Source organism: Orcinus orca, chromosome 12 (assembly GCF_937001465.1).
Source record: "Orcinus orca chromosome 12, mOrcOrc1.1, whole genome shotgun sequence".
Taxonomy (NCBI): Eukaryota; Metazoa; Chordata; class Mammalia; order Artiodactyla; family Delphinidae; genus Orcinus; species Orcinus orca.
In genome coordinates this window covers 39,522,501-39,538,511 of record NC_064570.1, presented here as the reverse complement: position 1 = coordinate 39,538,511, position 16,011 = coordinate 39,522,501, and the positions used below count along the sequence as shown (strand labels likewise).

The 16,011-nt window shown below is 33.3% G+C and overlaps 1 protein-coding gene and 1 long non-coding RNA gene across 8 annotated transcripts in view; one reads left to right on the top strand and one right to left on the bottom strand.

The window, feature by feature from the left end:
- TBC1D32 (TBC1 domain family member 32) overlaps positions 1-16,011 on the bottom strand; it is a 182,739-nt gene that overhangs the window by 94,431 nt on the left and 72,297 nt on the right. For 6 of the 7 annotated variants that reach the window (XM_049695498.1, XM_049695495.1, XM_033408076.2 and 3 more), the window contains 5 exons: positions 15,403-15,604; positions 14,736-14,818; positions 7,215-7,353; positions 4,533-4,620; positions 2,568-2,686 (listed from right to left, as the gene is read on the bottom strand). In XM_049695498.1, coding sequence (XP_049551455.1) covers positions 2,568-2,686; positions 4,533-4,620; positions 7,215-7,353; positions 14,736-14,818; positions 15,403-15,604 — 631 coding nt within the window. The remainder of the gene's footprint in view (positions 1-2,567; positions 2,687-4,532; positions 4,621-7,214; positions 7,354-14,735; positions 14,819-15,402; positions 15,605-16,011) is intronic. The other variant, XM_049695497.1, reaches the window with a different exon arrangement.
- Positions 1-16,011, top strand: part of LOC125960706 (uncharacterized) — a 74,472-nt gene that overhangs the window by 24,254 nt on the left and 34,207 nt on the right. The gene's annotated exons all lie outside the window — the stretch shown is intronic.

The window sequence follows — 16,011 nt, the reverse complement described above, 5'->3', positions numbered from 1 at the left end:
AAGATAATAATAAATTCTATATATTATAGCACTCAGGTCACAAGGCTATCTTTATCCTTTAACTACATTCACTGGAAATTCAAGTAATCTAAATATAGTTATTAGAAAAAGCCATGGCTTTTCCTATCAAAACCCGCTCATTTTCTGGTGCAATCTTACCAAGTTAATCTCTCCATGAAATTTTTAAGCTCCTGCTCTTGTCTTATCGACAAGAATCTGAATATTTTTCTCCAGCACAGTTCATTCTTTGGATCCCCTACGCAGAAGCACGCAGTGGTTGCCCATTACTAAACATCAGGTCTAAACTCCTTAGCATGACTTTCAAGGCACTTTACTAATTGACACCTTTCTTCTCTTCAGTGTCAAATCTTCTGCCCACCTCCTCCTTCAAATAATCATGACAATTTTCTATTAGATTTGAGTCTAAGTGTTCAAGGCTTTCTTAGGTTTGGTTGGTTGGTTTTCGTTTCAGCTGTTTTTTACTTCCAGTTTGAGGTAATCGATATATAACACTACATAAGTTTAAGGTGTACAGCATAATGATTTGACTTACATAATCAGGAAATGATTACCATAAGTTTAGTGAACATCCATCATCTCATATAGATACAACATTAAATAGAAAAAATAAATTTCCTTGTGATGAGAATTCTTAGGATTTACTCAACAATTTTCATATAACATAAAGCAGTGGTAATTATATTAATCATATTGTACATTACATCCCTACTACCTACTTATAACTGAACCTTTGTACATTTTGACCACCTTTACCACCATAAAGATATTATACTATTATTGCCTATATTCACCACTATACATTTCATCACGTTGACTCATGTATTTTGTACTGAAAGTTTGTATCTCTTAATTTCCATCACCTATTTCACTCATTCCCCCACCACACTTCCCTCTGGCAACCACCTGTCTATTGTGAATCTATGACTGTTATGTTTGTTCATTTGCTTCATTTTTTAGATTCTTCATATAAGTGAAATCATATGTTAACTTTTTCATCTTCTACAAATTAGTAAATGATGTTTCTTCTTCACATATTCACATTCATAGACAGTGCAGCCTTGTTGCTGTAGTTGTTCATATGTGACCAAATACTATTCAAATTAATATTAACTTCATAATATTCAAAAAAAATATTTTTTGAATAAAGCAACATATAGGAAAAACCTTAAACATAAAGATAAGTTTTGTGGATAGTTAGAAAAATCTCATTTTACAATAAATTCCAGAACTTACCATACAAAAAAAAAAAGTGAAATCATATGGTATTTGTCTTTCTCCATCTGACTTATTTCACTTACCATAATACTCTCTAGGTCCATCCATGTTGTCATAAATGGCAAGATTTCATTCTATTCTATGGCTGAGTAATATTTCATTCTAGGCCTATACCACATCTTCTTTATCCATTCATACATCAGTGAATTGAGAATTTCATAAATGTTGAAATTCGTCGAACGCTTTTTCTGTATCTATTGAGATGATTATATGATTTTTATTCTTCAATTGTTAATGTGGTATATTACAACAACTGATTTGCAGATACTGAACCATCCCTGCATCCCTGGGATAAATCCACTTGATCATGGTGTATGATCCTTTTAATGTATGGTTGAATTTGATTTGCTAGTATTTTATTAAGGATTTCTGCAACTACATTCAGTGATATTGGCCTGTATTTTTAATTTTTTTTCACAGTCTTTTGTTGTGGAATCAGGGTGATGCCGGCCACACAGACTGAATTCTGATGCATTCCTTCCTCTTAAACTTGTAATAGTTTGAGAAAGAAAAGCATTAACTCTTTACATGTTTGGTATAATTAACCTGTGAAGCCATCTGATCCTGGACTTTTGTTGGGAGTTTTTAAAAATTACGGATTCAATTTCACTACTGGTCATCTGTCTGCTCATATTTTGTATTTCTTCCTGATTCAGTCTTGGGAGATGGATAAATTCCTAGAAATATACAATTTCTTCTAGGTTGTCCACTTTATTGGCATATAATTGTTCATAGTAATATCATGATTTCTGTGGTACTGACTGTAACTTCTTTTTCATTTCCAATTTATTTGGCTCCTCTCTTTTCTTGAGAAGTCTGGCTAAAGGTTTATCAATTTTATCTTTTCAAAAAACCAGCTCATAGTTTCACTGACCTTTTCTATTGGTTTCTTAGTGTCTATTTCCACTTTGATTTTTATTATTTCTTTCCTTCTATTAAATTTGGGTTTGTTTGTTCTTTTTCTACTTCCTTTGAGTCGGCATTTGTTGTTTTGATTTTTTAATATGTCTGGTGTGTATTGTTTATTAATTGAGTAAAATTATAGTAGGAATATCCTAAAAGAAAAACGTCCTTGCAAGACAATTCACAGGGAACACTGGTATTTGTCTTTACTAAGTTTATTTTAAAAATAAAAATTTAGAAATAAAAGAAAGGAGGGAAAAAAATTAGGAAAGGCTGCTGGTTGTAACTGAATATAGATTAAGGTCTGGATGAAGTAATTTGAGAGAGAGATTTCAAATCTATACATTGTTAGTTAAATCATTTCTTACCTTTTGACAGCTTCGGTCAATAGGGTCCACTGGAGTAGATTTGGGATGGGTTACCCTAACATCATCTCTTCCACATTCCAGATTGGCCCATAATTCAGTTAAAAGTGCATTAATAAACCCTAAGAAGAATTTTACATCATATTTATAATATACTGCTTCTTTGGATTATGGAGGCAAGACATAATTATCCTTCTAACAAGACTGGTCCACGCTGACAGAAGACATACTTGTATCCTTGGTGCCTCATTATCATAGAACTATGGAATGCCTAAACTCTCAAAGACTATTTCCCTAGAGGACTGAATTTTGAGCCCCAATTTTTATCCTTTAGCCAATGACCTCTCCAAGCATGTTTTCCTGAAAAAAATAAGGTTTACATGTTACTCAGCAAATAAGCTAAGAGTGAAATGCAGCCTGAAAGCTGGGGTGTATGTGTGTAAAGAAGGAGGTATCCTGGAGGCACAGTAAACAACCAAAGAGTGTGTGTTCCCTTTCTTTAGTGTAACAATTTTTTTGCATTTCCATATGCTTAGAACATTTCTCCACTTCATACAACTTCTGGCTCTATACAGTCTTTAAATTCTCCTGAGTCAGATACTATAAATCTAAATGAAAGTGATTATTAAGCCCAATTATCAAATTCCTTTATGAGGAATCAAAGCATATGGAAAGGTGCAAGACAGAACACCTCATCATAAATCAGTAAGTTCGTAATAACACATTAGAGCAGAAAGGGTCCTCTGGTACAATGGAAAACATATAGGCTCTGAAATCGAAAATAGCAGTGTTCAAGTTACAAATCTGCCAGCTTGTTAGTTACATGTCCTTGAATCTTTCGACTTCTAAGAGCATCAGTTCCCGATTTGAAAGCTGAGAAAAGTGTTGCATTTGAGGGTTGCCATAAAGTATAAATGGGATGATACACACAGAGGTCCTAATATAGTACCAAGACATCAGAGGAACTCGAGCAGTGTTAGTCTTCCTTCCTTTGTCCTATGAAAAACTGCATTTAATCCTCTCAAGAAAAGTTGGATATATGAGGTTTAGAAGCTTAATGACTTGAGCAACAAGAAAATCTGGGATTGAATCTAGTCTTCAAATGCTTCCATTAATGTGTCCCTCAATACTATAAATAAATTGGATTTTATTTTAAGTAAAAGAGTAAGTGGCTCAGCTTAGTGCAGCTTCTGCAACAAACGTGTTTCATAAGTATTCCAAATTAGTCCAGCCAAAAAATATTTAAGATACACTATAGAAAAATATTTACTATTGAGGAGAGAATCAATAGTGACCACTGATGTTATGTTTCTTCACTTCTAAGACTTAAATATAATCACGGCATCTCTATTAGAGATTACATCTTGTCTCTGGTTCAGGGTTCAGATAACCTTAATATACAATATATTAAATCTCCCAATGTTAGAATGTCTTAAAAATCCAATCTGTAGTAGATAATATTCAATACACGCCAACTACAAACTCCAAAAATAGTGGTGAAAATTAAGTGGGTGAGAGAGAATCTTTCAAGAAAGGAAGAGAAAAAGGAATAAGAAAATGGCATGTATGTGTGATCATTATGACTGGAAATCTTGATTTATATATAATTTACTGAAACTGAGCATTAAATCCTATCAGATGCAATTATACCAAGAGAGGATGACAAACTTTTGATTTATAAGATGAAGGCTTCTTAAAGCCATCCAATATAACTCAGTTTAGATCATTATGCACCACGGTTCTGAGGAAAGAAAAAATTTATATATTTTTTTACAGAGAAAAAAAAAATTCCTAGTGGGATTGCACGGAAGCGAAAAGGTAAAAAGGAAATCCCAATAACATTCTTTTTACCTAAGGCCTAACTTGGGAAAAAGAACTTTTGAGTGAAATACCTGATACTTGATCATGGCAGTTAAATTTTGTATAGACTCACTCATTTTATTTAAATTATAATTCTAAAGAACTTACCTGAACTTTGTAGTGCTACTGCACCTGCTGCTGTTGATGCCACGTGTGTAACCAGAACTCCATAGCCAAACTTTTTATGCCTGCTGACCTAACATAAATAAGGAATAATGAGAAGCAGGAAAACACAGCATGCTAATATTTTACTTACATGTTACATGTAGAGTTACTGATTTCTTTATTAAAATGCTGGACAGTCTTTCAAGAAAAGATAACAAGAGCAGAAAAAACTCAAACTATAACAATGAGTGAGTTAATACTAATGTAATATTTTTGATAATCTTGTTTCAGAGATCTAGGTTCTGGAACCAGCCCTAAAACTATGTTGCTTCATGACCCTAAACAAGTCACTATGTCTCTAAGTCTCTTTATATATAAAATAAGGGACTTTGGACCAGATGAAGAGAAACTCCTTCCAATTCTAATTTCTGTTATCTTACTATTTTATTCTTTAGGTTGGTTCTTTGAGAATAAATTCTCATTAATTAATCTGTATTGACTGCCAGTTTTTTAACTGGGCTTTCAAATAAACGATTTTAAAAAGAATAATGGTATCTTCTTAAAAATGACAGTTTTAGAGGCAATGTGATTTTTTTCCTAAAGAAGGAAGTTATATACACACACACGCACACACACACACAATCCTTATTTAATATACAGGTTTCTAAACAACATTGTAGAAAACCTTAAATAATTTGTTATTTCACAAAGAATATCATCCATGTATTCATGGTAAAGTTCAGCAGTATCTCTCAGCAGAAATCAGAATAAGAAAATAAAGACGTTATAAAATATTCCTCCTTCCTCAGACTTTATAGGTCAGCCTGACCTTAGACAAAGTGTTTGACTTCTAAACAGAGCTAACCATTTAGAATTTGTATTTTTCAACATTTCATTAAAAGGATAAGGATATGTTTTTATCAAAATTTTAAAATATAAACTATACATTCCATGTTAAGGGCAAAAAAAAAAAAAAGGCGGGGGGGACTAAAAGACCATGGGAAACAATTAGGTTTATTTCTTAAAATTTTTTGCTGCTCATCTCTCTATAAATTTGCCTTCCTTTTCCATTTTTATTACTCTTATTTTCCATTTTCCTTAATTTATCATCCATTAGTTCTGCAGTGGGATAACACAGAAGTACAGCAAGATAAATGTCTATCTTTTTTCCCACTTGCCTTCTTCCATGACAATGGGAAAAACACCTTACTCATCAATCATCCCAAAGGACACTGCTGATTCAGATATTAGCAGCCACAGGGGTCTTCCAGATCAACACTAAATACTAAAAAGGAAGGGCAGAGGAAAACTTCAGAGAAGCTAGAGGGGCTTCACTAAACAAGACTTAGATTTCACGGACACTGTTAAGACTAATCTGAGTTCCAGTATTACTACCATCAATAACTACATGTGTGAACACAAGCAGATCATTTATAACCAGCCTGGATCTCCAATTTCTCTTCAGCAAAATTAAGGAAAGTCTAGTTGCCTTCTTACAAGATAACTGAGAATCTAAATGTTCAAAAAATGTCTTGAATGGTGTAAATCAACATTAAACTACTGTACTAAATTATATGGTTGTAAGTTACTGATGTCCAGGGAACAACATCTTCTATTAAAATGAACAGTATATTAAAAGGAAGATCAGATTGTTTTAAAATTTATGAATATAAAAAAATGACATCTAGTCCTAGGTATATTATCACAACAGTAAAAAGCTATGTCTACATGGTCTCAAGAATCTGAATGAGAAAGAAAAATCTCTCTCAGTCACTTGAATATTTTCAAAAATGGAAAGAAAAAAAAAAAGGGAAACCCAAATGGTTAACTAGTACACAAGGAGAAATTCAAACTCACCAGCAGATCAAAACACAATTTATGTAAACTAAAAGCCTGAAAACCTTCTATATTTGCTATAATCTGAATGTCTATCTCCTCTCAAAATTCCTATGTTGAAATCCTAAGCCCTGGAAGTAATGGTAGGAAGTGGAGCCTTTGGGAGGCTATTAGGTTGTGAAGGTAGAGAGTGCTCACGAATGGAATTAGTGCTCTTATAAAAAAAAAAGATCCCCAAGAGACCCTAGCCCCTTCTGCTAGGCTACAATAAGAAGTCTGAACATCAAGAAACAATAGCTTCCAGAGATAAAGGAAACACTTTTAAAAGCATATCTATGATCCTAAGAAGCCCTGACATCTAGGGATATTTACTGTAACAGCAAAATGATGAATATACCTCAAAGATCTCTGTCTGATAAAGGGCTAAATTTATAGTAAATTTTATTTAATGGTACCAATAACAAAACCCCTCTACAAATATATTTATTTCTTCCAAAATGTGAACCCCAAACTCCCAATGACACATACACTTAGACCCAAAAGGTTTTTCTCCTGGAATTCCACCGAGTTTTAGTATAGCCAGATGTTTGATACCACATTTATAAAACATCTAGATGATTAACTGAGTTTTTCAATTTCATCCAGTTGTTTCAGCCTGTAAAATACTCACAGATACCAACATCAACTCTCTAAAGCTTTCCTGAAAAAATATCGTTAAATATTACAATGCTATATGGTTTTTTAATTGAGGTTTAATAATCTCTTCACACAAAGAAAACAGAATAATGTTCTTAATGGCTTTTACAGAAAGGAAAGTTCCTTTTGCCTGTGGCAGATGGTAATTCGCACCTCTAATTCTTTTGCGTATTGGCTGAACATAAATGTCACACATTCATTGATGGCACCTGTTCTTTGAAGAAGTTGTAGTCCTTTGGGAGTGGCAGCAAAATTTAGTAAATCGTCTAACAAATTCTCTTCGCAAGCCATACTGAAACAGGTAAAAAGAAAGGTACGAACGTCTTTATTGTACTCAAAACTGAAAACAACAACAACAAAAAACAGCTTAATACTACTAACAATTAAATTTATAGAGTACACATTGGCTACAAAGTACTCAAATGTTTAAAAATAAGATAAACATCATGGTTTCCTTGATAGTGAGTTGTTTTTCTTATTTCTTCTATCCAATAATTTTCCTTCACTAAATGAATCAAGTATTAACTGAACATGTCAGCATTTTCATTACACCTAGATTCTCTCAACCAGGTCTTAACTTCATTCTGTTTTCCTATTATAATTCTGCTGTGCCTGGATTCCCCAAGCCCCAACTCTCCATTATTTCTATACTTTCATTACGGAGTATCTGTCTTCTGACTTTCTAAAGCATATCAGGCATTTTATCTTTATTGTCATTGGTTCTTAGTCTTACTTTTGGAGAATAACATTTTTTCTCAAAATAATTCTAAAAGGCCAGTAACATTCTCCAGAGAAAAAGAAAGGACAAAGAAAACAACCTGAAACATTCAGAAGACACACAGTAAATAGGTGAGTCAGAGCTAGCAATTTGGAAACACAGGAGAGGATATCAGCACTTCATCTGAAGTATCAGATGTAAGAGAAAATTTTCTACCCACCCTACTGGATATTCCTACTTGCCTAGAAAAAAAAAACTGGATATTAAAATAGGTCAAAATCAAATGTTTATATGCACAGTGAAACAGAGCATGGAAAAGTGTGCCCTTTTTTGCCCAAGGAAGTTTCAGAAGTATGTTTTGAAACTGGTAAGAGATTTGAAATCCAGAACTTTTCTGATCAGAAAAGGAACAATCAGTACATGCCGACACATATCGATCAGTGATCACACAGCAATGGCCAAAGATATAACTATGTTCAAACACAAAATAAATATCCCTTGGACCAAGAAGTAGGACTAGTTCTGAGGCAAATGCAAGCAATGGAAACCAAATTTGGCTCCAATAGGATATAAAGGACTCAAAGAGTTGCATATGAGATGTATGACCAGCAGTAAGCTCACTGCTTAAGATTCATGACGGGGTAAGACTACTAAAAATAATATATGTTTAATTAAAATATATAATTTATATACATAAATATATAAACAAAATACTTATATATGTATAAAACTGACTAAAATTGGAGCTTTTGACAAGCCATAAGCCTAGGGAGACTTGAAGATACAGAGAAAGCTTCATTTCTAGAAATGAGCTGATAATCAATTCATCTTCTAACTTTTAACAGTATATGCAGTATCCTCATCGTCACCGACAGGAGCCTCAAAATGCCAATACAATGTTTATTTAAAACATAGGGGTAAAAGAAAAAAACATAAAACTGCTGGACAGGGAAGAATGAATATAGAAATAGAAAGTGGGGGAAATGAGGGAGGGCAGAAGGGAGGAAAGTAGTGAAGGAAAAAAAGACTCATTTTTAAATGCACTTGAAATCAAACTTCAAAAGACATCTAAAGCTAAGAGCCAGCAGAATCAACATTCGTTAAATGAATCCATTCCAGCTGAAATAATTTAGAAATAATGACTAGCTTTATTTATGATACTCAAAGGAAATTTTTTAATCTTCCATTAAAACTGAAGCAAAAAGCAGAAATGAAAAACAGGTAGATATTTTTTTAAAAAACCCATTGGAAATCTTGGAAGTATTTGTTTAAAAACCCACTTAAAAAGCAAATGGGGGGACTTCCCTGGTAGTGCAGTGGATAAGAATCCGCCTGCCAATGCAGGGGACACGGGTTTGAGCCCTAGTCCAGGAAGATCTCACATGCCGCAGAGCAACTAAGCCCATGCACCACAACTACTGAGCCTGTGCTCTAGAGCCTGCGAGCCACAACTACTGAAGCCTGCACACCTGGAGCCCATGCTCCACAACAAGAGAAGCCACCGCAATGAGAAGCCCATGCACCCCAACGAAGAGGAGCCCCCACTCGCCGCAATGAGAAAGCCCGCGTGCAGCAACGAAGACCCAACACAGCCAAAAACAAATTAATTAATTAAAAAAAGCAAATGGGAAAACTCTCAGCCACAAAGAATTATTGAATTGAATGGTAGCTAGATAAGAAATAAATGTTTGAGAAAACAGATGAGACAGAACATACTAAAAGTTTTCAAATACATCTAGTAAAAGCTTCAAGAGAATTGAAGAAATATTTGAAAAATACTAAGAATTTTCTAGATTTGAAGAAAGATGCCACTCCAGTCTATCAATCAAAAGAACATTCAAAGTACCAAGCAGGAGTTAATCAACTATACTCCAAAATAAAATAAAAATTAAAAAAAAAGTACCAAGCAGGATAAACTTAAATCACACAGAAATAGCAAACATCCCCAAAAAGAAATGAAAAGCTATGAGAGAGAAAAGATATGACCTATAAAATAAAAGTGATTATACTAACAGGCTTATCAGTTACTACTTATTCTAGAAGACAGTGGAGTAAAGCCTCAAATAATAATAAGAAATGATTGTCTATCAAAACTTTGATACCCAGATAAACTACCATTTAGAGGAGAGAGAATGTGAGCCCTCAAAAGCTGTGGACAGGGTGGGGGTGGTTTGTGTGGGCTGGAAGGAGAATAGCTACTATCAGACACAGAAAGATAAGGACAGTTTACTACCCTCAAACCCTTAAGAACAATTAAAGGATAACTATATTTAGAAACTTATTAGGGAAAAAAGTGAGCTTATCAGAAAGAACGGCCTACAAGTTTCAACAAATGGCCTAAAATAATAAACATGTCAAAAAATTTAATATCTGTGTGAAGAAATAAATCAGGTGATTAAAAAATATAAAACCAAAATTCTGGATAACTATAACAAGACAGTCATGGAGTATTTAGAGGAGCAGCAACTGGTCAAAGTATGCTAAACTCCATAATGCTTTTCAAAACATGATATAAATACCCAATTACTTCTTACTTTCTTAGAAAAATATATGGTTAAATATGTATATTGAGAATTTAGGAACAACCACTTAAAAAAAGAAACAGAACAGTGACTTATAAAGTCAAAACCAAGGGAAAAACAGGATAAAATTTATTGATCTAAGATAAGGCAATAAAGGGAGAAAAGCAAAGAAAATAGAATAAAAATAGTACAAAATAAGAAAAATAAGCCCCAAATATTAGCATTGCAAAAATGTAAAAAACTTCAATTCATCTAGTAAAAAATAGAGATTATCAGACTGGATAAAAATTCAAAATTTACTGCTCTGAATGATAGGAAATAAAGAGATGAAAAATATACTTTGTGTTAACAGGCTGACCCAACCTCCATCTAAACTCCTTTTTTATCAACTCCCATCCAGCAAGAAGTGGCCATACAGCAAATCCAGTAAGATGTTCACAAAAATGTTAATGAGAAGAGATTTCTTTCCTAAATAAAAGACAAAGCATCATGAAAAGAAGCCATTTGTCTCTACCTTTTTCCTCTTCAAAAGTGCAAACTTGAGGGCAAAAACGCCCCCAAAAAAACATTAATAATGAAAAAGAAGAGGAGGCTGGGTCTCAAACCACATCAGTAAGTCAATGCCTGGATAGTATTCCATGAGACTTCTTGCTTTATGAGAAAAAGAAAGTCTTACTGAGCTATCTGCAATCAGACACATTCTTAACTCATGTACTCTGCAAATACTAACTAAAGCCAAGTACATTTAGCAATATTAGTAACATACAGGATAAAACTTAAGGCAAAGCAGTAATGAAATACTATATAATAAAAAGTTCCCAAGAAACAGTGAATTATGTTCCTGATAGCATAAAATATAAGTATGTAAAACAAAACCCCAGAATTACAAAAGAAATGGACAAATCAACTTTTATAGTGAATGATTATACATATGCAGAAAAAACAAAATATTGGTGGAAATATTAAAAACTTAGAATATCTCTACTTCCAATAAAAAACATAAAATAGTCTTTTCAAGCAAGGACAGATTTTTGTTTTGATTGACCCTGTACTACAACACAAAATCTCAACCAACCTAAAAGGATACATATTATGCAATCTATATTTTCTGAAAAGAACAGAAATGAATTAGAAGTCAACAGTAAAATATAGTAGTAAAAAACAAACAAACTATGTTTGGAAACTTAAATGTATTCCAAATATTTCATGGATTTAAAGAGTAAAATCAAGATACAAATTTCCCAATATTTATAAGAGCTTAATAATGAAAGTACTACATATCAAAATGTATTAAAGTTAGAATGGCTGATGTAGATTCCTTCTTTTAATATCCATTCTCAATCCCCTTTCACTTGTTTTCCTGTACTACTAAAGTGAGGGAAGGAGAGAAGATAGAGAGGGAAAGAGAACATTAGCAAAATCAAAAACTGGTCTTTGCATAAACTAATGAAAATAAATTGGTGGGGGGGGGCAGCAAAAAATACTAAGTATCAAAAAATGAGAAGTAACTACAGGTAAAGAATTTTTTTTAACATCACAAGAATACTTTGTACAAATTAACACCAAAAAAGTAAATATTGATTAAAAAAATACGTTTTTTAGAAAATATAGCAAAAGTCACTCAAGCAGAGATAAAAACCTTGAATGAACTATTAGCCATTAAAGAAATTATTTTTAAAAAGTCTACCCTGACTCCCCCCAAGTAAAAACACAGGTGAAAAACTTACAGGTTGTGTCATATAATTCTGAGAAAGTTAATATACTTTAGCTTATTGTTTCTCCTATTAACCTAGCATTTAATTCTCCCTTCAAATTATAGTGAAGATACTCAATGTTTCAAAACAGAAGGAAGATCTAAGCTACTGAATTTGTTTATCATCCTTGGAGAACCCTTCCCCCAGGACAATAGGCAACAATCACACTGCTTTATTAGCTTATGAGAACTCCATTTTTTGAATGGTTAGATGTTATAGAGTGTATAGTACAGACACTCTCATGGCAATTAAGCTTTAGGTGTTTACTTCTTTGGGATCATAGGCTGTTTTTGCAGATCAAAGATTCCCCCGTTACTTCAACATCTAGTTTTACCAAAGGTCCCTTGGTAATTGGTTGGGGCAGGTTGGGCATCATTGGTTTTTTTGTGATTACATTCTTCTCTACCATCACCCTAAGGATGGCCCCTAAGTAATTTGCAGTCACTGCAATCACCAATATCAAACTAGCCTTGTAGAAATTTCATCTGGGGTTGCATTTCAAAGTCTAGATTTAAGACATACCCTATGATGACTACAAAGCAGCTTCTATCTTCTCTATAGTATTGTAAGCACCAATAAATGAAAGGATGGAGAGGAAATCTCCAACATATACTGTCAGAAAGTAAGGTCAAAATGCCTAACATTAGCCTGTCAGAGGCTCAAAAATATAGATTATAACAACTTACTCTTCATTTTACCCTACTCAGTAAGACTAAGATCTCAGTCTTACCATCACTGTCCTTATTTAGAAACTAGTGCCTCGTGGTAGGAGAAATGTTATTCATTCACTAATTCAACCAAGCTATCAAGCACCTGCTACATGCTGGAGACAAGCTAGTCTAGTTAACTGGCCAAAATGATTTTGTTCTCAAGTTTTACCAAACTACAATGGAACAAATAATGCCCATCTCATACCAACTTTTCAATCAATGCAGAAGATATTCAACAACTCCATGAGATCATTTGATTTTGATGACAAAAATGAAACAGTTCTATTTTAGCAAAAACTATTAAACCTTTGTTTCTAAGACAGTAATATCAGATACTGAAGGAACCTCCTTTTCCTCTAGCATCAAGTTTACACATGGAGCACATTCCCCAGTTTAACACTGCTTGCCTCTCTCCACCTAATCACTCACTCCTCCCCACTGAAGAAGGGACTTAGGAAATTTGTAGGATGACCTAAGCATGATTGGCTAGGCAATGCCTGTCCACCACTTCTTTGCGACCCAGCTACCTGTAGGAAGCACACAGTCTGCTTGGTTCTACTACATGGTTAAGTTTGATCTTTGTAAGCTCTGCCTCTGGGGGTGATGGAAGCCTATCCACTGCTGATAGTGAAAGAAGGGTAAATCTGTCTAATTCTTCCGATCTTGGGAAGCCTATGTTATTCAGTGTTTTGATTTCCTTGACTTCTTTATCTCTATTAATTGGTTTACAACACAGGTGAGAAGGTGATTGACTATGTTCTCTCTCACTGCTAGTCTGTTGACCACACTATCTCTTCCACCTGAAATAATGTTCTCCCCTTTTTAGACAGTTAATATCCATGTATCCATTTTAACTTAGTTTAATAACTGCTTCTTGGGGAAAGATTTCCCCAAGTTAGCTCCCAAAGGACCCTGATGACCCCCTATCATAAATTTAGCATGCTACATTGACGCACTGTATTAACTTATTTGTATCTTACACTACACAATAAGTTCTCTAAGGTATATAGGTATACTCAGAACTCAGCAAAGTACTCGGTCCAATAAATGGCTGAATGAATGAGTAGAAAATGAATGCATGAATGAAAATGATAAATCATAGATCGAAGAAAACAGACCTAGAAATTACCTGAAAAATGAATTGCAGCAACATTGTTACTCACCCCCTCACGCAAAGAAAAAGATGGCAGTTGATTTAAGTTTCACAACTATATCAGAAAAAAAAACTATAACTGATTTTTAGAAAATTAACTATTTGTTAATCATTAAGGAAATGTAAAAGGCTTTGTTTGATTTTTTTGTTTTTGAGTTAAACTATGCCTACCTAAAGAAAAATGGTGACTTTTTAAATTTCTCTTAACTAAACATCACTTAAAGTTCTAATTATCTTTGTAGATTATGCCAACACTCAATTAAAAAGAGACTCCAGGAATACATCACCAGATCTTAATTTAAAATATATATAAATATTCCCCATTAATCTGACTCCATATCCTACTGATATTTGTGAAAACAACATGGAAACATCTAAATTAAAAAATTACTACAAATACTGATTTAAATAATTCTCCAATGCCAAAATCTAAAATGTACCCCACATTTTGGAAAGTTATAGTTTAAATGTAAATGGACTTCACTGGCATTTGAAAACATTCTACTTCTACTGAATTTCCAATTTTAGTATTTGGTAATTCTCCAAGTTTTCTGGAAACACTACAACATGTCACATTTCCTAACCCAAAATGTAAATACAGGTTGAAGTATAATAAATATTGCTATTTTTTCTTCTTTTAAAAGGTACAAGTATATATGATTGCTAAGGTTCCTCCTAGGTGTACTTTTCCTTGAACCTATATTATATATATATATATATACATCTAGCTTCCTATAAAATGTTTTTGCCACAGTATTCTATTACATTTCTCATTTTGAAATTATTTCAGCAAATGTGAAAAAACAGATTTACTTACATGTTCTGGGATTCCTGGCTTTTCGAAGAAACAGAATCAGAACCCTGTACTGGAGTAGGAATTCTTTCTGATAGCAAACTTGTCTAAAATATAACAAATTTACATTTTTTTTTTTTACTGATAGTGTTATTCATAAGTTCTCATGCAACATTTTTATATTTGATGCAATGTAATTAAAAATTAAATTACCTGCAAATTTTAAGCTATTTAATTCTTAACTATAATGTAAAGTATTTCATAAATGAAGCATATAAATGGGGTGGGGGGAAGATACTGACATATACTATATGTCATATATACTATATTTGACAGTTGCTACATTATGATCTCCAGTATATGCAACAAAAACCCAGGTATCTGTAAAAATTGCTCAGAAATAACTTCCCAAGGGTCAGTGTATGCAGAGACAATTTATTCAAAGGCTCTCTTTTCAGAAGAAAAGACTTTGTAGTGCCCAGTTAGGTCGCAGAGCTTTGTGCTATAGGGAGAGGATGTACTGAAGTCATGTTGTGCCAAATAAGAAAGCATTATGTCCCCTGGACTACTGTGGTGCTAAAGTCGTCATATTTGCTCCAGTAAAATATTTTAACTGTAGTATGATATTACAATAGTGACCGTATTTGAAATAAAGATTTGAAGAGAAGAAAAAAAGTTTGAAAATACTTACCTTCTTCCATGCCTTTGCTATAGATTCATGCAAACTATAAGGAATTAAAACCTGCAAGCCTTCACATGTACCATATATTTGACGACACACAGAAGTAAAAGCTCCTTTAACCGCAGGAAACATTTCCAATCCAGGAAAAATAGAAATATCTTCATCAAGAACTTTTTTCGAAAACTGGGCAATTATATGAGCACCTGTAGGACTAAAAGATGATACCTAAAAGCAATGTACTTCAAGTGACCTAATCTGACTGAACTGCTTTTCTCTGCATGGGTATATCACTAACTTGACTGTTTGGTAGTTAAGTTCACTTATTTCCATTTGTTTGAATTTTTTTTTAATTCTACTTTTTAACTTTAACATTTAGTATATGAAACAGATACATGATTCCTAAGTTTAACCTAGGTACAATCAAGGAATAAATCCCAGATGTCTCATACCGATACCTCCCGATCCATATACTTCTTCCCCTCCTCTAAAACTGTTACTTTTTAGCTTATTCTTTTATCATTCCCTTTTGAAAAAGCAAATATAATTGTATTTATTCATATTCCATCCTACTATACAAAAGGTAGCATTCTATAAACATTCTTCTGTTTTGTTTTTTAC